General features: G+C 47.3%; 2 protein-coding genes across 4 annotated transcripts; both read left to right on the forward strand.

Annotated features, from left to right (window-relative positions):
- The first annotated feature begins 1,483 nt into the window (after window positions 1–1,483).
- Window positions 1,484–13,235, forward strand: XAF1 (XIAP associated factor 1). 3 transcript variants are annotated; one of them, XM_074190512.1, is made up of 8 exons: window positions 1,484–1,581; window positions 6,305–6,440; window positions 7,198–7,254; window positions 7,492–7,711; window positions 8,446–8,516; window positions 9,454–9,741; window positions 10,451–10,543; window positions 11,947–13,235. In XM_074190512.1, exons 1-8 carry the CDS (start codon window positions 1,550–1,552, stop codon window positions 11,947–11,949), a joined length of 900 nt encoding a protein of 299 aa, XP_074046613.1. In that variant the 5' UTR covers window positions 1,484–1,549; the 3' UTR covers window positions 11,950–13,235. The 3 variants fall into 3 exon arrangements, with proteins under 3 accessions (XP_074046613.1, XP_074046612.1, XP_074046614.1); XM_074190511.1 differs by having other exon boundaries at window positions 10,451–13,235; XM_074190513.1 differs by having other exon boundaries at window positions 9,631–9,741; window positions 10,451–13,235.
- Window positions 13,236–14,471: 1,236 nt separating this feature from the next.
- Window positions 14,472–20,870, forward strand: FBXO39 (F-box protein 39). The gene is made up of 4 exons (XM_074192495.1): window positions 14,472–14,606; window positions 17,014–18,117; window positions 19,853–20,029; window positions 20,608–20,870. The coding sequence occupies exons 2-4, from the start codon at window positions 17,092–17,094 to the stop codon at window positions 20,734–20,736; spliced, it is 1,332 nt and encodes a 443-aa protein (XP_074048596.1). The 5' UTR covers window positions 14,472–14,606; window positions 17,014–17,091; the 3' UTR covers window positions 20,737–20,870.
- The last annotated feature ends 4,027 nt before the right edge of the window (window positions 20,871–24,897 follow it).

Raw genomic sequence — 24,897 nt, forward strand, 5'->3', positions numbered from 1 at the left:
CCTCTCTTCTACCACAAAAAGTTGGACATCCTGGACCCTCCTCTGTCTTCTCTGGCACAAACTGGTCAAGGGAACCCAGGGCAGGAGAGTTAAACTGGATCTATCTAGTCCAGCACTAGAGGAGGGGCATGGGAGGGGAGGGGCATGGGAAGGGGGGGGAGGGCAGAGACCAAGAGGGGGGCTGAGGCTTGGTGTTAGAAAGCTCACAGTACATAGGGGTCTTCAGAGATCTTCAAGGATCCTCATCTTGCTGAGGAGGAAATTGGGACTCAGAAAGAGTCAGGGAGAGCACAAAGAGGGAAGTGTCAGAATCTGTTAAATGCCTACAATATGCCAGATACTGAGTTAAGTGGGGAAGAAGGGTGCAAAGAAAGTCCCAAGACAGTCCCTTGCTTCAGACTGTCCAGAAATACTGAAATCCAGGTAATGAGAAGGGAGGGGAGTGAGGGAGAGGCATGATGAGGTAAAACTCCTTAAGTGTAGGACATGTATTAGGTTAGAAAAGGGGCTGGGGATAATGGAGAAGGGGCTTAAATGTGCTCCCTTGATTTCCATGAACGGATGCTGAGTGAGATGAGCAGAACCAGAAGAATATTGTCCACCCTAGCAGCAACATGGGGGCGATGATCAACCCTGATGGACTCGCTCATTCCATCAGGGCAACCATCAGGGACAATTTGGGGCTGTCTGCGATGGAGAATGCCATCTGTATCCAGAGAAAGAGCTGGGGAGTCTGAACAAAGACCAAGGACTATTACCTTTAACTTAGAAAAACAAAACTGTTATCTTTTTATGTAATTCTGCTATCTCTTATACTTTATGTTTTCTTCCTTAAGGATCTGATTTCTCTCTCCTCACATCCAACTTAGATCAATGTAGACCATGGAAACAATGTGAAGATTAACAGACTATCTTCTGTGGGGGGTGGGGGGAGGGAAGCAAGATTAGGGGGAAAATTGTAAAATTCAAAATAAATAAATAAATATTTTTAAAAAGCTGCTCCCTGTAACCCTCTTTCCTTCCCTTCCCCAAGTTCCAGCTCTCTGTCCTCTCAGGCTCTAGCATTCTGTCTCTCTCTCCTCTAGACAGAGGATACAGCTTATGGAAGCGGCCATGGGGCTCTCAAAGTCAGGTTCTAATGGGGAGCCCTCCCCTGCCATTACAAGTGTACTTTTTGAATCTTCTTGGACTCAAGGCGGGTGTCCCAGGCCCCTTGAAGGGGACTCCAGAACAGCACAGCCTCCTCAATCGCTCCAGATGTCCCCTCAACATCTCCAGGTCCAGTGTGGAGCCTGCCAGACTGTCCCCCCGGGATGTCCTCCCCTCTTTTCTTTTCTTCTCATCCTCCAACTGCCCCCACTCCCTCACAAATACTGAGGCCCTTTCCTAGTCACCCCAGATCCTGGATTTTTTGGATTCCAGCGAGGCAGAACTGTGCTGCCTCCTCCCGCCCCCTTGCAGTTCAGTAACTGCAGCCTGGCTTCTTTCAGTTTCGTTTCCTGGTTTGGCTGTTAAAGAGAACAGAAAGGCTCTGAGTCCTTGAAGAACCATGGAGGAGGACCTTCAACTCTGCACAAACTGGTAAGAGGGCGACTCTGTGCCTCTAACCATTGACCAAAAGTGTGCCATCGGGGGCTGCTGAAGGATGGGCTGGGAGGGAGCCTGGCCACTGGCCCAGTGAACCCAACAGGTAAGATAGGCCACCCCCTAGGAGAGGAAGAGGAGGAGGAACTGCAATGATTTAGAGCCCCACTGAGGTCGATTATAGAATTCCACTTCTTTTCAATTTGTCTAGCTTTTAGAAGTCCTTTCTTGGTAGCCTCCCTGGCCCAGGGAGAGGGAAATGGAGAGAAGTCGGGGGGGGGGGGGGGGTGGAAGGGAGGTAGAGGGAAAAAAGAGGGGTCACACAACTCAAAGAAGGGAGTGCACCTCTTTCCTAGGGATTGTGAGCATAACATGAGGTCATATTTGTAAGGAGCAAAGTGCTCTGCAAGCTTCTCTTTCTTTGTAAAGCCTGCTAGCTGTTTTTCAGCTGAGAAAGGAGTGGGTTCAGTTTTGGAGGAACTCTCCTCCCTTAGCACCCTCTCTAGCAAAACTCAGAGCAAGAGAAATTTACTTTGCCTAGTAAATGATTGTTTTCTTAAATGCAAATAGCCTTTGATCAAAAATTCAGAATATTAGAGAATTTACTAAGCCAGGAACCATCCTGCCTATTGCATTTGGCAATAAAACAGAAGAGAGAAACAGGAGGTTAAATTCATCTAGGAGAAGATGAAATCCAACCACTTCTTGATGACCTCTTTTAGTCAAAAGAGGATCAAAACCCCCAGGGACTATAAGGCTGAAGGTCAGTCTCCTAGAGTGGACACTGTCCAGCTCCTGGGGACCATTCCCAACCATTATTCTCTCCCTTTGTCTTTGGCCTCTGTCTGCCTCTCTCCCCTTTACCTGTCTTCTTTCTTTTTCTGACTCTTCTTTTTTCCTTTATTCTGCCTTTCTCTCCCCTTTACTCTCAATTTCTGCTGTCTTTGTCTCTCTCTCCTCTCTTCTTTTCTTTCTTCTTTTTCTTTTCTTTCTCCTCCTCCTCTTTCTCCTCCTCCTCCTCTTTTGGGGGGGTATGGGCAAGGGGGTTAAGTGACTTGCCTAAGATCACACAGCTAGTACCATATTTTCCCCAAAAGAAGACTGGGTCTGATGTTAATTTTTGCTCCAAAAGACATATTAGGGCTTATTTTAGGGAATGTCTTATTTTTTCATGTACAACTCTCTACATTTATTTAATTATTCATGTAAGATCTATTTCAAATATTAATGTCCAAAATATTATTTATTGATATTTAATTATATAGTAATATTATTGTTTTAGACTTTAATACAATAGATATACTAAATGCAGCCTCTTAACTGGGGCTTATTTTTGGATTAGGGTTTATATTAGGAGCATCTGAAAAAAACCATTCTAGGGCTTATTTTCTGGAAAATACAGAAAGTCTGAGATTGGTATGAACTTAGGTCCTCTAGGGCTGGTGCTCTATCCACTGGGCCACCTAGCTGCCCCCTTTCCTTCTTTCCTTCTTTTCTTCTTCTTCTTCTTCTTCTTCTTCTTCTTCTTCTTCTTTTCTTCTTCTCTTCTTCTTCTTCTCCCCTTCTTCTCTGCTCTTTTACTCTGCCTGACTCCTTCTCTCTCATTCTTCTCCCTCTGTCTCCTCTGTCTCTTCCTCCACTATTCTCTCCACATGCTCTTCTGTAAGACTATATAGACACAGCCCCCCCCACATATATATGTGCATATGTAGGATCCCAGAATCCTCAATTTTCAGGTTCCTAAGTGAGCGAGGCTATCTATCTCACCAGGCAGCAAGTCCAGGCTTTGCTAGAACAATGCTAACATTTGATTCCTTGTAAGTTCTGGTAGATATAAGGCCAACAGGAGAGAAGAGAGGTAGAGATGTTTAAGGAGATGTCCCAATGGAGAAATCAAAATGGGGAACTTCCAAGGTGCCAGATGCAGGCCTGGCTGATTGGAGACCAGACGGGAGCAGAGCCAAGTTAGGCCTATCTGATAGGCTCTGATAGGAACTGGAATCAATCAGTCAACACATTTATTTATTTAAATTTGAGTTTATTTTCTGATCCGTAGTCTCTTTCCTCCCACCTCCCCTCCTCCTGAAAGCAATGAAAACAACCCCCCCCCCATTATAGACATGTTTAACCAAGCAAAACAAATTATTTGCTTGGTCAAGTCCAAAGAAATCTGCTACCTCTGCTCTCTGACTCCCTCATCCTTACAGAGGACAGCCAGCTTTGTCCCAAGTCCTCGGGTGCTGTGGAGGATCATGGTGCTGGTCAGAGTTCCCAAGTCTTTCCAAGTTGTATGGATAAGCAGGAAATAACTGGCCTGAGTGCTGGGAACCCGAGACCCTGAGTCTCAAGGGGTTTCCATTTGAAGGAGGAAGATAACAAGGGCATAAATGTGGCCTGTATGGGCAACAGGAATGTAAATCTTTACTAAGTAGTGATGAAATACCAGGTGAGATCATCTCGGGAGCAGCTGAGCAGGTGCTGGGGTGGCCAGGGACCCAAGATATCTACTTTATGCAGAGGAAATGAGGGAAGAGTGTGCTCAGCAGGAGGCACAGCCACAGCCAAAGTTGTATTTGATTTTGAAGGCTCCAGAGATCCCAGGAGCAGATGGTGTAGGGAGTGACCTAGTCAGATGGACACTTGCAGAAGATCATTTTGGTGGCAGCAGTGTGGGAGATGGGCTGATGCCAAGGGAAGTTGGAGGTGGCAGGGGTCCCAGTCACAAGAACTGGAACTGAGGGGTTGCTCTGTAGAGCCGGGTATGCATGCAGGAGAGATTTGGCATCTGATCGGTTACCTGAAGGGAAGAACATGACAGGAACTTGGCAGGATGACATCTGCAGTGGCTGGGAGAAGATTGACAGGAGAAAGGAGAAAGACTGGGTTGGGATGGACAGGGAGTGTCGGACTGCTTAGTGTAGTCTTACTTTCTTAAATCTTCAAGATGTCCTAAAACGTGTGGACAGCCATGTAATACTCTGCCTACAGATGATGAATGGTGTGTAAGGGATGGGTGAAGGCAAACTGAGGCTGAAGAATGTGCAGTATGTAGAGGCAGTTGGATAGAGAGAGGGATAAACTTTTGGGAAAATTTTGTCAGGGAAAGACATTGCCTTGTCTTCAACATCTCCAAAGGGAAGAGAACTAACACAGGGGAAGGTGACAAGAAAGTGAGGAGAACCTCAGGGGAGCAGCAGTACATTTGGTTTTATTTTGCAAAGGCCTGGGGATTAGAGGAGGGAGGGAAGGAAGCACGATGGAAGTCTGGCAGAGAGGGAGTGGACAAGAGACATCAGGACTCAGGGTGGCAGAATACAGTAGGGTGAGGGACTGCTGTGCCCACCTTAGACTTCCCCTGAGATCTTGGATTCGACCACTCCTCACAGATCAGAAGAACACCCTGGGGACACCCTGAGTATATTTGGCATGAAGACTGAGGGATGGAAAATGGGGGATTCTGGGAAAGGAGTCTTGGAAGGGGAGGGGGAAGATGAGGAAAGACAGAGATTCTGGAATCTGGGGGAAAGGAAGTGAGGGAGCCCAGAAGAGCATGAAGATTGAAGGAAGAGAAGATGTGGACTCTCTCTTGTGGGGCAAGGGATGGGATGGGAAAGTCACTGAGGAACTTCTCCATGTGCAAGGTGGCTTCCTCTGGCTACTCCTGGCAGTGTTTTCTTTTAAGTCCAGTGCTCAGAGGTCCCTGGCCCAAGTGAAGCGAGATTACTTTGTCAGTTCTTGCTTTCACCAGAGGGTTCCAGGCATCAGATCACTCACCAATGGTTCCCTATCCTCCCTAGGGTCTCTTCCAGTTGGGTCAGGTTGAACAGCTTTATAGGAAGACCATACTGGCAAGCAAGTAAGGAATAATGGACAATCATATTTTAATAGGGCTTAAAGAGTACAGAGGCACTTGGCATGGCAATAGTAGCTTAAGGACTGTGGTGGGACAGGGAAGCAGCACAGGAAAGAGACAGGGGAGGGAGAGGACCCAAGAACTCACAGAATTGTGGATCAGTGTTGGCATGGACCCATAGCAGCTGAAGGAGGGCTTGGGGGCAGGGTTTTGAGGTCCTGTTGCTATAGGGTTTTATCTATTCCACTTTAGGGATGCCTCAACAATACAGCATTCCTCTCCTGGTACCTGGTTGCCTTCTCCCAATCTAATAGGGACTCTGAGTGGATCTTAGTTAATTTAAGAGGCAGTTTGTTGAGGGGGGTTCTAACATCTCCCCTACTCTTAATTCTTATTTCCTGCTGATCATTCCCTTATTGAATTCACTGGTGGAAGGAGGGGGGTCATGGGGGCCTTCAACACAAAAGCCTGGGAGAGGAGACAAAAAAGGTGGGTGGTCCAGGTGGTCTAGGTGGGCGAGGCTGGAGGGGTGACAGGCACAATGAAAGTTGTAGGGGGCTGGGAATCAGGGACCAAAGGGGGCATCATAGAAATGGCTACCCCAAAAGGTTAGAGCTATGTCAGAGGGGAAGTGATGTCCAAATAGGGTAGATGGACTGAAACTTCCCAGAGAGACTGCAGGTCTGAGGAAGGAGGGGGGGATTCAGTTCCCAAGGGTATCCTTGGTGATATACATGGAAGGAAATGCCAGACTGTATCATTCTCCATCCCCCCATTGGACTCCCATCACAAACTTGTATCTGAGTCCCTGCCTGTTGCTGGCTCATGTTGGAGGACATGAAGCCACCCTGAATTTCTCCTATTTAGTGAAAAAAAAGTACCCTCTACCTATTTCCACCTCCACGAGGCCCACTGTCTGAAGTTTCGGACGATCTGTCCAGAATGCAAGGAGGTCATTCTGAAGAAGGAGTTGAAGGACCATCAAGAGAATGGGCACAAACAGGTGAGGAAATCAGTCCAGGCACCCTGGCCTGCTGCCTGGGTGACCCAGAACCTAACATGAGCTCTATCCCACATCATTCAATAATGCATGAATGAATGAATGAAAACATGTAGGAAGAGCTAGGAGCCAGGGACTGTGACAGCTGTGGGACCACAAATACTCTACTAAAGACAGTCCTATAGATCCCTCCAGGAGCCCTGGATAGGGACCACACATATAGGCTAGTAAGGGGTCCCAGGGCTGCTGGGTTGGGAGTAATGAGAAGACAGGTGACATCCCTCTCCAGAATTAGATAGCAATACCAAGCTAGAACAAGCTAGAACAAGAGGTGGGGCTTGGGAGAGCAGATGACCAAGTTGCAAATCCAATAGCAAGATGACCCTGGCAGGGAGGAGCTGGATAGGATAATTAACCTTGTCTGACCTGGAGTGCAGGAGCCAAGTTTACATTCAATCACCAATCCAGCTACTATGATCCCAGAGTAGGAGATTCACTTCTAGATAGATTAATTCCCCTGGAACCAGGAGCTAGGCATGTGATGCCTCACTTGCCCCATTTGCCAAATGGAACCAACTGCTGCTTCCTGTCCCTTCCCTTTCTTCAGAGCTCGGCTCTGTGGACAGCCCTTCCTTCAGGAAGTCCCCCCAACCCTCTCCAATGAATTCCTCTCAGCTTGACCCAAATGGTTGGCTGCCTGGGGTCTCTCCCCCAGAGGTTCCTCCACTCACTAACCCTCAAGCTTTCCTCCCTCACTTAGGTCCAGTGCAAACTCTGCCAACAAACCATGAAGAAGTATCTGCTGGAAGCTCATGAGGTTCGAACTCTTTATATTAGGAGGCCTGGGTCAGGAGGTGGGAAGAATCCCTGAGTCCCACCCACTCCTTCTCTGCTATGCCTGCTGAGTGACTGGGCCAGTAGCTGGGACCCTCCGGCTCTAGCTGACAGCCTGGGGTACACTGTTGAGTCTGATTGCTGCCCCAAAAGGGTTTACTGAAGCCTCCTGGGAGGGATGGAGAGGAGAAAGGACCAGACATTTCTTCCTTCCCCTCAGGCTGGGTGTCCTGAGCGTCCCATCAGATGTGAATTCTGTGACCTAGCAGTGCCACTCAGCCACCTGGAAGAGCATGAGAGCAGTTGTAGTGGACAGACCAAGACCCGCATCACCTGCAAACAGCCTGTCCAGCAGGCCCAGCAGGCCAACCCAGAAAACATCATCAGGTCCAGGCCTGAAAAATCCAGGGCAAGGGCTTTGGAGAAGAGTGAGATATCAGGCAAGCAGCTGCCCAACTCGCCCACTTGCAGCTCCTTTCATTTACTGAACCCTAGCACCAGCTCTCAGTTTCCCAATTTTTGAAATGTACATAGATGTACTCTCTATGACCTTATCCATCCTCACCCTGTGCTCTGAAGTCCTTGGCCCTGTCCCTCCCCAATGGGTGAACACCAAGAGCTTGCTTGGGGAAGCACTCCATTGGTAGCTCACTGCCCATAGGAGAGCTTCCAGCTTCGCTCCTTCACTCAGTCCCTGGATCAGGGCCAGGCTCCGAGCACCGCCCTGTCTGGTGGTCTTGGCATTGCTGTGTCCCTAAGCAGCCTCACTGCCATCCCAAACAGCCCAGGCAGAGTACGTGATGAAACCAAGGTGGAAACCTGGCCTTCTCTTTCCCTTTGTTCCATCAAACCTGGATTTGAAAGACCAGTGGGAGAGTCAGATGGATTCCCATCTTAGTTGGACTGGTCCCTGAGGACTGCCCCCAGGCAGGGTACTCCCTGTCCCTTGGACCCAGATGTGGCTGCAGGAGGATGTCTGGAGCTGCCCTCTGGACCCATTGAGGCAGGCTCAGCTCACTGCTGTCTAAGGAGGTGTGGAGGGGCTCAGTCACTAAGATTGATGTCCCTGCTGCAGGGAGGTGGGGGTGCAGATCTCTGTTGTTATAGTAGCAGCCAAATAGAACTGGAAAAGAGACATAGTTATCTTATTGTTGGAATTGTGTGTTTTTCAAAGCTCCCAGAAAGAAAGTTAGCTGCCCAGAGTGCTGGAAAGACATTTCAGAAGCAAAGTTTCCTCAGCATCAGGTGAGTAACTGCCACAGGGTAGAGGTGGAAGCAGTAGGAACCCTCAGAGCATTTAAGGGTATCAGTGATTCACACTAGTGGGAAGCTATTGGGGATGCTCTAGAACACTGTGGGGTTCGGTGACTGGTACTAGTGTGAAGCCTATTGGGAAGATCTGGATTCAAATCTCACCTTTCACTTACTAGCTGTATGACCCTAGACAAGTCACTTGACCTCTGTCTGCCTCTGAGTCCTTATCTATGAAATGGGGAGTGCCTCTGTCATTTTGTTATGAGGACCAAAGGAGATATCGATAAAGTGTTATAGAAATACAGGATGCTGCTCAGGGCCAATGTCATGGCTGGGGCTGGTATCAAAGCAGTGGAGGGGCCCAGAGTTATTCTGGTGCTGGCATCAGGTCCATGAAACCTGATTTCTGATATGATGGTGGAAAGTCCTCAGGATCTCTAAGAGCTGTTGGGGCCACCTTCCATCTTGGGACTCCTTCCAGGGGCTCCCAGCTTCCTTTCTAGCCAAGCTGTCAGCCCTGGGGGCTCAGGTGCTTCTGACAAGTGGTCTCAGGGGACCTTCCACTTAGGATGAGGGGATGGGAGACACATTAGACCTTCCTCCCCTTCTTCTTCCTTCTTCTTCCTCCCTTGAGACTGGGGCTGGGCCTAGAGGCAGAAGGATTCTTGGGTCCAGGTCTAGCAGGACTCTTGACTTAAGCCAAGCTCAGTTCATTTCTAATCATAATTCCTGAAGAGCCTGTCAGGGTCAAAGAAAAGCAAACAGCTCATGCCCTCAAATAGAGGAGAAAATATGGGAAAATGAACTAGAAGTTTGGGGAGGGCCTTATGGGGGTGGGGATGGAAGGAGGATTGGGAAATGAAGTCTCTGGTCCACAGAGTCCCTCAAAGGTGTTCATAGGCAGTTGCTTTTTCATGCCCATCTGCAGGAGGAATGCCGCCGGTTCACAGGTCTGACCAGATCCTTTGGTGCCTGCCTGCTAAAGAGGCTAGACCAGGCTACGCCAGCCCGAAGGGATCCAGCTCAGGCATCCATGGGACAGAGGGTTGTCCGTCCAAAAAAGAAGCAAGAAAATCATGTCCTTAAAATGTTTCAAAACTCCCAGGTCACCAGATCTCAGCCTCTCAGGGGCCAGAAGGAGGAAGAGTATGATGTCCTAGAGGGCTGCTCCCATTGTCACATCCTGCTTCCCCTGCCTGTACTGAGGCAGCATAAGGTAGGCTCAGAAGCAGCAGAAAGCAGATCACCTCCTCCGCCCTGGAAAGCAGCTTCTTCCCCAGCAGAGGAGAGCAAAGCCCTGTCCAAGCCCCCCCCCCCATAAAGGGAGGTGTTTCCAAGTCATGTACAAACAAGAGAAGGACTGAGTACAGAAGCAGCCCCCTCCCACACTCACATACCTGCCACCAATTCTAAGAACCAATGAGAGCCTGGGGACATCCAGGCAGGATTGCCCAGAGACAGGTGAAGGGGCAGAGCCTAGTGTGAGGATGTAGGACAAGGGCAGGAGACAGAGAACAGGCTCCTTGCTGTGGAGCTTGGAGGTCTTGGAGGGGACTGGGCAGTTTGGACTAGAAGAATGACATAGGATTTCAGCTTTGGAGCCAGGAGAGAGTCCCTCATTTTACAAAAGAGGGAACTGAGGCAGCCAAAAAGAGGAAACTGTCCAAGAGGACACAGGTCATAGAGGCAGGAATTGAACCTTTTCCCTTCTTTTGCTTCTGCCTCTTTCACAGTGAAGAAGATGGATCAAAGGGGGAGTAGGTCAGAGGAAAGAGAGAGAGAGAGAGAGAGAGAGAGAGAGAGAGAGAGAGAGCACTCAGCCCATCAGTACCCCCATCATGGACAGGTCAACCTTGGTGTAACCACCAAACCCCAAACCTCTGTCTGGGTCATCTGCTATCTGTCTTAAGCATCTCTTCCCTTAGGAGAAATGTCAGCGCTTGACAATGGAGCCATGGAAGATTCTGAAGCAGAGGATTCCTGATGGAGCTGGAAAATCTCAGACTGGGAGAGCGGAGGTACTCTGAAGATCCTCAGTCCTTTTAGCTGTCTATGAAATGGGGAGTACCTCTGTCATTTTGTTATGAGGACCAAAGGAGATATCTTTCTGGGCTTTGCTATGTATTTTCCATTGGGCTTTTGTCTTTAAGAGAAAAGGCCAGGAACTATAACACAGAAAAACAATTACAAAACACTTCACCCAAGTAAAGTCAAATGTAAACGACTGAAAAAATATCAATTGATCATGGGTAGATATGGGGGTCCCTATTGGGGAAAGCCTCAATGTGGACCCCTGAAGGAGAAAAAGCCATGAATAATGCAGATTTCCGAGCAAGTTCTATCAATGAAAGCCATAACAAGAATAATACAGAGTCCTTATCATGAAATCCAAGAATAATGTAAACCAAGATTACAAAAGAAAGCACATGAGCCAGGACCCAACCAGGATATAACCCTTATTTGTTCATTCCATGGTATTTCAGGCCCAGGACTCCAACCCAAATAGTAATGATAAAGTACTCAGGTATTTGGAATCCAAAATCAACGCTGAGAACAGCGAATCCCAAAATGTTTGCACTAACATATTTTATAACTCCTCCCTTTGTCTAATTTCTATATTCATCATGAGGATAAGCAGCTTGGTGACAGTGGATATAGCACTGGTCCTGGAGTCAGGAGGACCTGAGTTCAAATCCAGCCTCAGACACTTCATAATTCTCTAGCTGTGTGACCCTGAGGAAGTCATTTAATCCCATTGCCTTAAATTAAAAAAAAAAAACCAATTCTCATGGGGATTTGGGGAAGATCTTGATGGGAATCAACATGTTATTGTTTTCAATAGCTCTGGGACAAATACCCTAGATTGTCCCATCTAAGCATCCCACTTTAGTTATTAAAATACGTACATAATCAATCCAGAGCTTCCCCACCGCTTTCTTAGGTATCATACTGAACTGCTTGTTTGGGATGATGAATATCCTACGGGGGGGTTTTCAGGCTAGACAATAGGCCAAGCTAACCTAATAAAAAATGACAATTCTACCTAAATTACTTTACTTATTCAGTGCCATATCAATCAACCTACCAAAAATTATTTTATAAAGCTAGAAAAAGTAAGAACAAAATTAATCTGGAAGAATAAAAGATCGAGAATGTAAAGGAAATTAATGAAAAACAAATGCAAAAAGTTGGCCTAGCTGTACCACATTTAAAAGCTATTATAAATAGGCAATCATCAAAATTACTCTGGTTCTGGCTAAGAAATAGAGGAATGGCTGAGTGGAATAGTTAGCTACATGAGATAGAAGTAAATATCCTCTGATCCAGGCAAAACTACTTCGAGGTCAACATTCCAAAGAGATCATAAAACGGGGGGATCGAAAATGTACAAAAATACTTATAACAGCTCTTTTTGTGGTAGTGAAGAATCGGAAGTTCTTTGAAAGAATGTCCATTAACTGAAGAATGCCTGAACGAGTTGTGGTATGTGAATGCATTGTGCTATGAGAAATGATGGGTGAATGGATTTCAGAAACACCTGCAAAGATTTACATGAACTGTTTGCCAAGTGAAGTGAGCAGAACCAGGAGAACATTGAATATTTTAACAGCAACACTGTGATGAGCAATTGTGATAGACAGCTTCAGCAAGACAGTGGACAATTCCAGATTTGTGATGGAAAATGTCATCAAAATTCAGAGAAAGAACTGTGGAGTACAAATACAGATAAAGCACACTGTTTTAATTTGATTTTTTGTGGCTTCCCCCTTTTGTTTTTATTTCACAACATGACTAATGTGGAAATATGCTCCCAAGACTGCAAATGTATAACCTATATTATGTTTGCTGTTTTAGGGAGGGGAGGGAGAGAGGAGAAAAAAATTGAAATGCAAAATCTTATAAAAATGAATGTTGAAAATTTCTAATTGGAAAAATTAAGTACTATGAGAGAAAGAGAGAGAGAAAAAAAAAAACCTGCGGAAAAGAATTTGAATTTTCACTCATTTGTTCTGGCTAGAAGACTTGGACCCTAAAATGGCTCTAGGGGAGGCTTAGGGAATCCTTATTCCTTCCCCTCCCCACTCATGGAAGTCTGAGGTTCAAAAAAAGCTCTTGATCCATATTTAAAGGGTAGAGATTTTTACTGCCTTAGAACATAGAACACTTTTAATGAAAAATGCAGGTGTAAATGTGTTTTACATCTTTCAGTTTCTTACTGTAACAATTGCTTTTGCCATTTCTACTGTTCAATAATGAAGTAAGAAAGTAAACTGGTTTGAAAGTGTTTAGAAAGGATTTTCATACTTATCCTGTCTGAAAAATAGAAAAGTAAAACCCTCCCAAATATCTTGAGAACACAGGCAGTGACTAAAAATTCAGAACTTTCTTTAAGGAAAGATTAAATGCTATGAATGAATTGGCATCCAATACCTTAAAAAGATTAATGAAAACAGCAACACAGCCATCATATCAGTATTTATATATACTAGAATATTTAAGATAATATGTAAGTATGTATGAATCGAGAAAGCATCAGTGGTTGATCATAAGTTGATTTGACCATCCCTGAGCATTCAAATAAAAATGTGAATATATATATATATGTAAAAGCGCTTTTCATAATTGTTTATTCATTATGATGGAAAAAGCATCAAAACTGCTGTAGTTTCCCATTTCAACTGTAATTCACTTGCATTCTATTTTTAATAAACTTTGTATTTAAAAAAAAGAGTTCTTGAACTTTTGTCTGTGAGTGCCTCCTGTAAAAAATAGATCTATTTATTCCCAAAGAATGAAGTATGCCACCAGCTTCTCAGCTGTTGAACAAGGCTGGAATGTGTGGCTCCTGGGACAATTTGGGGTTATCCACCCAGCCTCCATGAACCTGCTTGGACTGTTCCCTGACTTGGAGAAGTCAAGGTGTCCTTGCCCCTCTCTCTTCGTCCCCTCTGGGCTTCTCCAGAGCTGCTTGATATATGAATGGGGGGGGGGGGTAGGAGGAAAGGAGGGGGGGAAGGAAGACAGTTTTGACTGGTTTTAGCTTTTCCAGGAAGAATCTATCTTTCCTTCTTCTGTTCCCTAGTCACCCCCAGCAATTAAGCATGACAGCCTAGCCAGATACAAATGGTTGGGGAACAGGTGTGTGACATTTCACCCTTCTGCTGGAAAGGATGAGTCCACCCAGGTCGGGGGGGGGGGGGGGGGGGTGAGGACGGGGCAGACTTGAGCCTACTGGCCAGGCCAGTGTTCTGGAGGCAGGGGCATTGAATTATAGACCTGGTTAACTGGCTAACTTTAAGCAAGGCATCTTTGTGCCTCAGTTTCCCCATCAGTAAAACAGGAATGATTTCCTTGTCCTCTTAACCTCTTTTAAAAACCTTGAACTAAAAAAAAAAAATTTTTTTTTAAAAAAAGAGCAGCTAGGTAGCGCAGTGGATAGAGCACCGGTCCTGGAGTCAGGAGGACCTGAGTTCCAATCCGCCCTCATGCACTTCATAATGACCTAGCTGTGTGGCCTTGGGCAAGCCACTTAACCCCATTGCCTTGCAAAAACCTAAAACAAAAAACGCTGAACTAGACCCTTGACAAGAGAGGCAGGCAGTCCCTTTACCATCTGACAGCCAGCCACTTTCCAGGAACCTTGAGCTATGTCAAAGACGCCATACTCCCATGAAAACAGTGGTCCTAAGCCCCCTGGAAGCACCCAGGCAGGAAGGTCTGCCTCCTCCAACGTCTGTGCCGGAGAAGCAAGGACAGTGAAGGGGCAGGAAGGGGCTTGCAGCAGGGCTGGGGGCGGCCAGCCATCCCTTCCTTGGGCTGCAGCCCCAGGACTCGGGCGGGAGGCCAGTATCCCCACCTCGGCCGGGCCTGGCAGCGTCATAAAGGCCCCTCTCCCCCCGAGTTAGCCGCGGGGCACTTCCCTGCCAGCCAGCTGCTGCCTGCGTGCCCACGCGGCCCCGGCGCACTTGACCAAGCGGCAGACGGCGGCGGCGGCCCCCGACGGACTAGGGCCTCGCACGGGAGGGGGCGGGCGCGCTCCAGTCTGCAGCGGTGGCAGCAGCCGGACCCAGAGCGCAGCGGGTGGGTGGTGGCCGCCCCGGGGTTGGGGTGGGGGGAGAGAACGGGGAGGGGGTCGGGCGATGCAGGAGCCCAGCCCGGGCCCGGGGAACTCTGTCCCACTGGCGCTGCTCCACTCAGGACTGCAAGACCCCCGCCCCTGCCCAGTCCTTAGACCTTAAACCAACCCACCCCAACCCACATGTCACGGCTCCCAACCGCAGTGTCCCACGAGAGGCTCAGCACCGTCTCGCCTTCTGGAACCGAGCCAAGAACGTGCCACTGGCCCTGGCATCTCGTGGCCTAATCCGGCTCTCCCCGGCCCAGGCGAGGGGACCACCAGTGGTCAGTTCTCAGACCAGAAGAAAGAAATGAGGAAGAACCTTTCCCTTGGGGGTTGAAAGCAAACCAGGAGTAACGGCTCCATCTGCACCGCTTCCCCTTCTCCTCCTCTTCCTTCCTTGTCTCCTCTCTTCCTCCCTCTCTCCCTTTCTTCCTTCTCAGACACTGGCTACTTGCTTCTTTGATGTGGAGAGGAAACAGTGAGCGGCTCAGCATACTGTGGCTCTTTTGGAACTTTAGGAAACAAAATCTAGGGGCGGCTAGGTGGCGCAGTGGATAGAGCACCCGCCCTGGAGTCAGGAGGCCCTGAGTTCAAATCCAGCCTCAGACACTTAATCATGACCTAGCTCTGTGGCCTTGGGCAGGCCACTTAACCCCATTACCTTGCAAAAAAAAACCCAAAAAACTGAAAACAACATCTAAATTTCCCAAGTTGTCCTCCCCCACACAAGGCTGCAGGCAAATTTAACTCTGCCTCTGGACCAGCTCTGTCTCTGTCCCTCAGCTCCCCTCTCCCCCTGCCTCCCTTGCTTGCTATCACACACAGGATGTAAAGGAGACTCCACCATAGGGTGCCTGCCCTCAGAGAGGCTCAGTCACAGAATCCCAGACTGAGGGGTGGCAGGGATTGGAATGGCCATCTATTTTAACTGGATTCCCCTCTGTTGGAGGACAGTCTATGGCTGCAGTGGTTCCCTGCTTGTTCTCAGGCTCAGACTCCTCCACAGGCTGGCGGGTGGGGTGGGGGTGGAATGGATGGTTTTTAAAGGAAGTAGAACTTGGAACTTACCCTTGCAGGCTGGGGTATGGGAGGTGTCCAGGGAGGAAGGGTGTCACTGGGACTTGAGGTAGGAGGTCGAGGGAGGTTCAGGGGAGCAGGTGAAGGGCAGGTGTAAGGCTCGGCTCCATGTTCACAGTGACCCTGGACGTCTCGCTCATTCTTGAACAAGAGTCTCCATCTCCAAACTCCAGCCATTTTCTTAGGCCATGCCCCCACCGGAAAGCTCTCCTCCCGCATCTCCACCTCCTATCTTCCCTGGCTTGTTTCAGGTCCCAGTTAAAATCCCATCTTCTTCAGCAAAGAGGCCTTTCCTCATGTCCCTCAGTGCTCACACCTTCCTCCTCTTTCTTCCTCTTGCTCTTGTCTTTAGTTTGTCCATATTTGTTTGCTGGTTGTCTCCCATGAACTCCTTGAAAGCAGGCAGATAGATAGATACACAGAAAAAGAGGAGACAGACCAACAGGAAGGCAGGCAGATTAGATAGATGGCTGGATGGATAAATGAATGGATGTGGAGAATTAAGCAAGCAAATGGGCCACCAGGCAGGGAGCCTGGCAGATAGAGTGGCAAGGAGACAAATCAAATGTACAAGCATAGAAGGGGGGGCAGGCAGGCTCTTCTGATGAGAACAAGCAAATTGAACTCAAGGAAATACTCTTAGAAATTATTTTTAGAAGGCAAGCTGGGGAGCTAGGTAGCACAGTGGATAGAGCACAGTCTCTGGAGTCAGGAGGACCTGAATTCAAATCCTACCTCAGACACTTAATATTTAACTGTGTGACCTTCTTAACCCGTTGCCTTGCAAAATTAAAAAAAAAAAAAGGCAAGCAGACGGAGACATTCAAGCAGACATTCAAAGAAAAGTAAGGTGGGTAAACATAGAGATAGGCAGAAGTAGGGAGAGACAAGCAGACTAGTAGAAAAACAGACAAGACATGGAGACAGACTGGTCAGGAGATGGACAGGAAGACAGGCAGGCAGATAGTAAAAGCAGGTCAAGAGAGTCAGGTAGGTAGACCGGCAGACAGAAGGACGGATGGACAGGGATGGACAGGGGATACACCGGTAGCCGACAGATGATGGGGAAGACGTGCCGAAATGGCCAGACACATAAAACTAGACAAAGTAGGGCCAGGTAGAGAGGAAACCAGACAGGCCGCAGACGGACAGGCAGGTGACAGTGGGTAGACGGCCAGGACCAGGGAAGCAGGTGGCCAGGCCGACCAACAGCTAAGAGGACAGACGGCCGAACAAGTCGGGCAGGCAGACAAACGGAAGCTCCCTTTCCCCTTGTTTCTCCTCTTCCAGGAACCAAGCGACTCCTCGTCCCCACTCGGTGAGCTGCCTCTAGCACCGCCTCCCTGGAACACCCCTCCGGATTTCCCCATGGATGAAGAGAGCGAGCTGGCCCAGTGTCTGGAGCAGAGCTGCTGGGCCAGCCTGCCCGACGTGTGCCTGCGCCGGGTATTCTGGTGGCTAGGAGACAGGGACAGGTCCCGGGCCGTGCTGGTCTGCCGAAAATGGAACCAGACCATGTACTCAGCCGACCTGTGGCGCTGCCGAACCATCACCTTCAGCGGGAGACCCTCCCGGTCCCACGCGTCCGAGTTCGAGTCGGCGCTCTGGTACGTGAAGAAATTTGGCCGCTACTTGGAGCACCTGGAAATCAAGTTCCTGAACCCGTACAACGCCGTCCTGACCAAGAAGTTCCAGGTGACCATGCGGGGCCTGCTGTCGTGCCTGGGCAAGAGCAACAACCGCCTCAAGTCCCTGTCCATCCAGCACCTGGAGCTGGACCGCCTGGTGTGGAGGAGCAGCATCCGCACGTCCTTCATCAAGAGCCTGAGCTTCTTCCTGAAGAAGGTGAGTAAGCACCTGGACTACCTGAACCTGAAGGGGGCGCGCCTGGCCGTGGAGCAGGGCTGCCACGTGCTCAGCTCCCTCAGCCACCTGCGCAGCGAGAGCTTCGCCTCCGAGCTCAACCTGGAAGACTACTTCAGCCACCACCTGGCTGTCTACAGCAGCCCCCAGTTCAACCAGACCATGTCCATGTTCCGGAGCCTGGTGGTCCTGACCCTCAACTACAACTGCATCTCCGACGAGCTGCTGGAGACCCTGGGCGAGAACAACGCCAGCTCCCTCTGGACCATCAACATCAAATGCCACATCCACGACCCCCACGGCCAGGTCATCTGGGGCATGTCGTGGGCCAAGCTGGCCAAGCACGCTGCCAACCTCAAGGTCAACTTCTTCTTTGAACGGGTCATGAAGCATGAGCGTCTGACCCGCATCCTGCTGCAGGAGATTCCAGTCCGAAGCGTCAGCCTGAGAAGCTGCTACTTCAGCGATCCGGACTGGTCTATGCGGCGGACCCTCACTGACCTGCTGCCCACTTACCGCCACACACTACAGGTAGGTGAAGAGACTCTGATCTGGTGGGAGGGGGAAGGCAAGGCAGTGGGCAGGGAAAGAAGAAGAAGAAGAAGAAGAAGAAGAAGAAGAAGAAGAAGAAGAAGAAGAAGAAGAAGAAGAAGAAGAAGAAGGAGAGAGAGAGAGAGAGAGAGAGAGAGAGAGAGAGCGCTAGTAGAATGGCTGCAGCAAGGGAAGACTTACTATGAACGATTTTCAATAATGGGGTGGGATACATTGGCTTGTTTGGAAAGGATAGGGAAGGACTCAGTAAATAAAAGGGGAGGTTAAGGAGGGAAGGGAGGGAGAGACTGAGAGAGAATGGGGGAAGGGACATAGACAGAGGAGACAGAGTGGGGGGGGGAGAGGGGGAGACAGACCCAGAGGGGGGAAAGTAGGGAGGAAGAAGAGGGAAAGGCCGATCTGCTGGAAGACAAGATGGAATAAGATTAAGGATTCAGGCTTTCGCTAGAAATCATCTCTCATCACTACAAATTCAAGGGTGGTCGAAGACTTTTGAGTTTATGTGAAATGAGGAGGAAAGAAAAGGAAGATTTCAGAGACTAGCTGCCAAGTTTTCTGTGATCTATGAAATTAAGTTTTCAGCTGAGAGGGTGGGGAAAGGAAATACCTTGGGAGGTTTGAGGACAGAAGAGATTTGCAACAGATACTGTGTTGTGTGGGATAGGGAACTGATTAGGGAGATACAAGAGACTTGAACTTGCTGCCATGAAGGCTCAGCTTTGGGATTAGATTGTATAGGTAACTTAATAAGGTTCCCCAATTTTCCCTAATTCTATTAGGCAGCTTATGAATCAGGGAGAAAGGGGGTGGATAGTGGCAAGAATTCAGTCATGACTGAAGACAGGAAAGGAGCATCAGAGATCCAAGAATAGAGGAGAGTGTAGGGTTGAGTTGGTTCACCAGGGGTCAGGGGAGAGTGGGCAGGAGAGTATAGTCAGTACATATCCAGTGGTGGTCTGAGAGAAAATGTAGAGAATGGAGGTCATGAGGAGAACAAAAAAAAAAAAAAAGGTGGAGTTAAAGGTTATTAGGCATAATAAAAGACAGAGAGATAAAAGGTCCATCTAGGGATTTCAGAGTTCAAGAACAAGGACATGGAACCCTTGTGGGGAATGTATGGCCATTTCTAAGTGGAAGTCCAGGAGGTCATTCAAGCTAAGGAGACTGAGGAACTGGAAAATCAGAGAACTAATAGGAGCATCAATATGTATGTTCCAGTTTCCTAGTGGAGAGCAGCAATTGAAAGAGAGAGAGAGAGAGGCTGTGAGTCCTGTTAATGGCAACCAGGAGCTGGATAGTCAGACTGCCTTCTTCCAGATGTTCCAGCTCCCTTGCTGCTTTGAGCTCTGACTTAATCTTGGTGACTAAGATTCCCCAAGCTTAGTGCCTTCCTCTCCACACCAAGTTCTGTTTAGTTCTGCCCCAGGGTCTTTGCGGCCTGTGGCTCAGGCCCAGCAGCAACTCCCTCTACCATCTCATCCCATTTATCTCTGGTTCCTTATTGTTTCCAGGCATGTTGCTTTTGGACAAATGGGAGGCAGTCTCCCTGCCAGTTGCCTCCAGGGAACCTTACCCAAGAATAAGCTGGTCTTGGTGTCTGGGTCATTTCTCCTCCACAATCTCAGGTAGTCCTGAGGGAGGTAGCAGAAGACTCCCAGAATCTCTTCTTCTTCCATATAAGCCTTGGCTCCTTTTCTCTCTGATTCTTTCCCAGAAATTAACTTTTGAATTCAACAACAACCATGAGTCTTTGGATGATGAGCTTCTCCACCTCATCTTGTCCTGTGAGAAGTTATTTTATTTCAAAATCTGGGCCTTCCTGGATGTCAAGTTTGTGGAGAGAATCCTGCAGAGTCAGGAAGAGGGCAAGTGCATGCTTCGCACACTCAAGGTAGATAGTCCCACAGACTTTGGTTATCCTCCCAGGACTCCATATCCCACAATAACTTACTCCATTTCTCAGTTCAGCTGTCATCTGAGTGGCAGTGCTCCTTCCCCTTGTGCCAGTGGCTACTGAGATGGATGGATGGATAGATGAATGGATGGATGGATGAATGAGTGAAGGAAAGACCCTGAGTCCCAGTTGCAATGTTGCCTCTAACTAACTGGCTGTCTTTGCCCCAGCTCCTGTTCCTTTATGCTTTTTTTTTTTTTTGCAGGGCAAATGGGGTTAAGTGGCTCGCCCAAGGCCACACGGCTAGGTAATTATTAAGTGTCCAAGACCGGATTTGAACCCAGGTACTCCTGACTCCAAGGCCGGTGCTTTATCCACTACACCACCTAGCCGCCCCCCCCCAATGCTTTTTTTCAATTCCTTCCTTACTCTGTCCTTTCAGGCCCTGAAACTTTGAGTCTGTTACTGAGCTTTCCACTTAGTCCGGGGGGAGAGTTGTTACTCTTACGAACTGGACTTTATCTCACTGATTACCTGTGGATGTGGGGCGGGGGGGACTTTGTGTATTGGTCCAGGTGAGAATTTATACAAACAGATATGAGACTAATGAAGAGGACAGAATGTTGCGGGACATTTACCGAAAGTACAGAGACCTGATCGATACAGAGTTTAACTATTTTGTCATCGCCTACCCCATGATGTGAGGCACACACCCAGGAGGAGAGTGGCCTCGCTGCCTTTCAGCTCCTGAGCAGAGATGCCCCTGGACCCTTCCTCGGGGCCAGAGAGAATCCTCTCCCAGCCTCCCAAGTCCTTTTAAATGCTGTCTTTACAACCACCCTGGGCTGCTGACTCCTCTGCTTGTCAGGTTGTCTGGTTTTTTTAATCCCCTCACCCTTTAATTCAGTTAACCCAGGTTGGCCTGGACCTGGTCCACCTTGGACTGACTTCTGATTGGGTCTCAACATCCTAGCAGAGAATTTCTTTAAGTTCAAGTTCACAGTCTCTTTTCTTTCTTTCTTTCTTTCTTTCTTTCTTTCTTTCTTTCTTTCTTTCTTTCTTTTTCTTTCTTTCTTTCTAAAGTTTTGTAGGGCAATGGGGTTAAGTGACTTGCCCAAGGCCACACAGCTAGGTAATTATTAAGTGTCTGAGGTCGGATTTGAACTCAGGTACTCCTGACTCCGTGGCCGGTGCTCTATCCACTGCGCCACCTAGCGGCCCCTAGTCTCCTTTCTTTCAAGTCAATCACCTTCCCCTCTCCCAAGAGGAGCTACTAGATGGAGGACATCTTGTAATGGAAAAGGTTCTGTTCTAGAAGAAGCAAGAGGGGCAAAAAACAGGCAGAAAAAAGTCTGGCCTTGATGCCAAGAAGACCTTCCTAATTATCATAGCAATTATCTAAAGTGAAATAGGCTGCCTGATATTTGGGGTGGAAATTGAGGTGTCTCTCATTGGAAGACTTTGTACAGGGGCTAGGTGTTATGGAGGGATTTCTAGTCCAGGTATGGCTTGAGCTGAATTTCCTCTTAGGGATCTGCCGTCTCAGGAGGTCTCTGCTAGGAGCTCCCAACTCCTGAAGAAGAGAATTCCTGGATGCCTTTAAATTATCTCTGTCCTATCTTCATCAGGTGGGTCAGCATTACCCATTAAAAAACCCTGCTTTTCCTCTTCTTCCTTCTCCTCCTCCCCTCATTTTTCCTACTCCTCCTTTTCTCCTTTTTCCTGGTCTTCCTCCTCTGCTTTCCATCTCTCTGACTTGAAGCCTACAGTCTTGGCTCTGGATTGGGTTTGACTCAGTTCCTGTTGGTTGGTGGATAGATTGTTCCTCCTGGGATGGGAGTTGCAGGAGAGGCTTTGAGCCTCTTAGATCCAGGCTTAAAATATCTTCTGGACAAGTTGTCTTGGGGCTGGTGTCAGCAGAAGCCAAGAAGTTGTATCTTCATTTCTGTAGCTAAAAATCAGCTTTACAGAATCTCTGAGTTTGGAGGGGTATTCAAGGGCTTTAAGTTCCATTGGAGCCTACCCCATACCACCATTGTCCCTTCCAAATGTTTATTCGGTTTCTGCTTAGAGACTTCCCATGGTGTGAACATCTGCTGTGTGTTTGTGTGTGTGTGTGTGTGTGTGTGTGTGTGTGTGTGAGTGAGAGAGAGAGAGAGAGAGAGAGAGAGAGAGAGAGAGAGAGATTTTCTCTTCTATGGGGCCAAGCACAGCCCTGTAGCTTGCTAGGTGCCAGGAGAGTCCAAGAATCACTGATGGCAGCCACCATTACTGTGGAGAGAGCCCAGCTCTGAGATTGTCTGTTTCAGTGTGCATCATCTGTACCTTCAAACATTATAAAACCAAGGCCCAGGAGAAAGGGGACATCTCAGATTGTGAGGAATGTCTGAGATCCCTTTCATTAAAGGGGGCCTAGTCTCTTTAATCGATGGTTATTGGCTCAGAGCTCTGACTCAGTGTCTTTTATTGCATATTGGACATTGTTGGACCCCACTATAACTATATAACAACTTTTCATTATACCTTTAAACTAACTCCGAGGGAACAGTATATTGCTGAGGATCCTCAAGGGCACAGAAAAGAGGATTGATACAAACTAAAAACCAATACAGTACAAAAGCCATTACACTGTGAAATGAACACAGTAGAAATCAGAGGTAATATTCATTTTGATCTTTCAATGGTTACAATTTTTAACATATTACTAAGACTTATATGCTTCTTATATGGACACACACACACACACATATAGACCTCCAGAGCTATTGAGGCCTGAACTCATAAGCAAGAGGTCTCTGCTACTTACCAGGTATAGTACCTTGGCAAATTTCTGAGTATCATCTATAAAGACGGGGTGCAGGTGTTGAGAATGCCTACCCGACCTCTCATAGAAGTATTGGCAGTGAGTCTGAAATGCCTTGTGCTATAGAAAAGTGGGTGCCTAAAAGGGAAAAAGGAAATATGAGAGGTTTTCAGCAACAGGTGGTTTTCAAGGAAGGTTCCATTTCATTGGGAGAGTCTGGCTTGGGGGTGCACCAACTGGAAAGTATCAGAGGTCTCTGTAGTCCTCTCCTCTCTGAATCCAATAAATTTAAGAACCAAATTGTAGTGTTGAGGAGGCGGAGGGGTCAATGAGGCTTGGTATCCCCATCCAATGTTAAACTTCCAAAATCATTCAATTATAGCCCCCTTCACTAATAGAAAGTCAGGCAGCAGACATAGAATCAGTCATCCTCTTAAATGGGACTGAAATCCGATCCCTCACATATCCCTATCCACCAGGAAAGTGTATTCAAAGTATGTTCCTGTTCTCTCCTCAAAGAGTTGCATGGGAAATGGCTCTCTTGAAGACTCACAACTTTGAATGGGGGCAGGCAGAAGATTTGGAATGGGCCCTCTACTAAGTCTACTCCAGTGGAGTGCTCTTGGCCACACAGTCAGGTCCCACTGATGGATCTTTCTCTCCTGAAGGTCAGCTTACCAGGAGCAGCTGCTGCTTCTTCTTCATCTCCTTGACATGCACACCAAACATATTGGCTCACAGGAATCCTGAAGAGTGGTCAAACTTGGTCCTAGCCCTTCTGAGAAATGTCACAATAGATTGGACTTGTGTGTGATAGCAGAAAGAAAGCAGATGTGGGGCAGTTTCATTTTACTTCTGCTTCATTGACAACAGGAAAAATATTTGGTCTGGAAAGGGACTAAACAAGATGTGCTAATAGAAAGGTAAAATAAGTAAAACAGTGACTAAAAAAGCATTTAGATACCCTTGATGAGTCCAAGTTGTCAGCACAGCAAATTACAGAAAACTGACGTCCTACATATAAGACTTCAGAGTTGAAATATCAACATTCATTTGAAAAAAAAAAATCAAGGGAAGTGAAGAAAGGAAATCCGGATAAATGGAGAATAATCCTCCCAGGCGTCAGATATGGCAGGATAAAGGCAGCAATTATCACAACCATCTGTTGGAAAACTAGCAACTAGCCTGGCAAAAATCAGGCTTGGTACACATTGAATTATTTTAGTTGTATCCGAGCCTTTCTTACCCCATTTGAAATTAGAGTGGTTTGTCATTGGCAAAGATAATAGAGTAGTTTGACATTTCCTTCTCCAGCTCATTTTACAGGTGAGGAAACAGAGGCAAATAGGGTGAAGTGACTCACCCAGGGTCACACAGCTAGTAAGTGCCTGAGGGCAGATTTGAACTCATGAAGATGAGTCTTCCTGACTCTAAGCCCAGCATTCTATCCATGTGCCGCCTTGCTTCCCTTTTAGAGGAACATATTTTACTATACATTGTAAATGGATATGTTACTTTAATATCAAAACCATATCATGGGGGTAGGGGTATTATGTTTACTCTTAAACAAGAATATTTTAATAATGTATAAAAATCATTTGTACAAAAATAATAATAAATAAATAAATTTTTAAAAAACCATATTATAAAAAAATTTTGGAAGAGAAGCAAGACTAGATACCCCTCACAGCTATAGGTAAGAAATATACTCAACCCTTCAAGGGATAGAAATCATTACGAAAGATAAAATAGATCATTTTGACTGCATACAACTGAAAAGCGTCTTCTCAAACAAAATTAATGAACATATGATATGAAGAAAAGCAGTCAAATAGGGAAAAGATCTTTGTGCCAAATCTCTCTGAATACTTCTTTGGTATTTAAAAAGGACATTGATAAATATTGGAGGGGTTATAAAAATTGGTGCATAATTGGTCCAATCATTCTAGATAATCAACAGGACCAAGAAAACCCAGTGACTCTAATGCTGTTCATGGAAAGAACAACCATCATAAAAGTCAGTTTCAGAATTACATAGGACAAGTGAGGCTTGAAGGGAGAG

Source organism: Macrotis lagotis, chromosome 6 (genome assembly GCF_037893015.1).
Source record: "Macrotis lagotis isolate mMagLag1 chromosome 6, bilby.v1.9.chrom.fasta, whole genome shotgun sequence".
NCBI classification, from domain to species: Eukaryota; Metazoa; Chordata; class Mammalia; order Peramelemorphia; family Peramelidae; genus Macrotis; species Macrotis lagotis.

Coding starts and splice junctions, on each gene's coding strand:
- XAF1 (XM_074190511.1), top strand. CDS start 1,550: ATGGAGGAGGACCTTCAACTCTGCACAAACTG. Junction 7,255..7,491: donor ATCTGCTGGAAGCTCATGAG/GTTCGAACTCTT, acceptor CCTTCCCCTCAG/GCTGGGTGTCCTGAGCGTCC. Junction 7,712..8,445: donor GGAGAAGAGTGAGATATCAG/GCAAGCAGCTGC, acceptor TGTTTTTCAAAG/CTCCCAGAAAGAAAGTTAGC.
- FBXO39 (XM_074192495.1), top strand. CDS start 17,092: ATGGATGAAGAGAGCGAGCTGGCCCAGTGTCTGGAGCAGAGCTGCTGG. Junction 18,118..19,852: donor CTTACCGCCACACACTACAG/GTAGGTGAAGAG, acceptor ATTCTTTCCCAG/AAATTAACTTTTGAATTCAA. Junction 20,030..20,607: donor GCATGCTTCGCACACTCAAG/GTAGATAGTCCC, acceptor GTATTGGTCCAG/GTGAGAATTTATACAAACAG.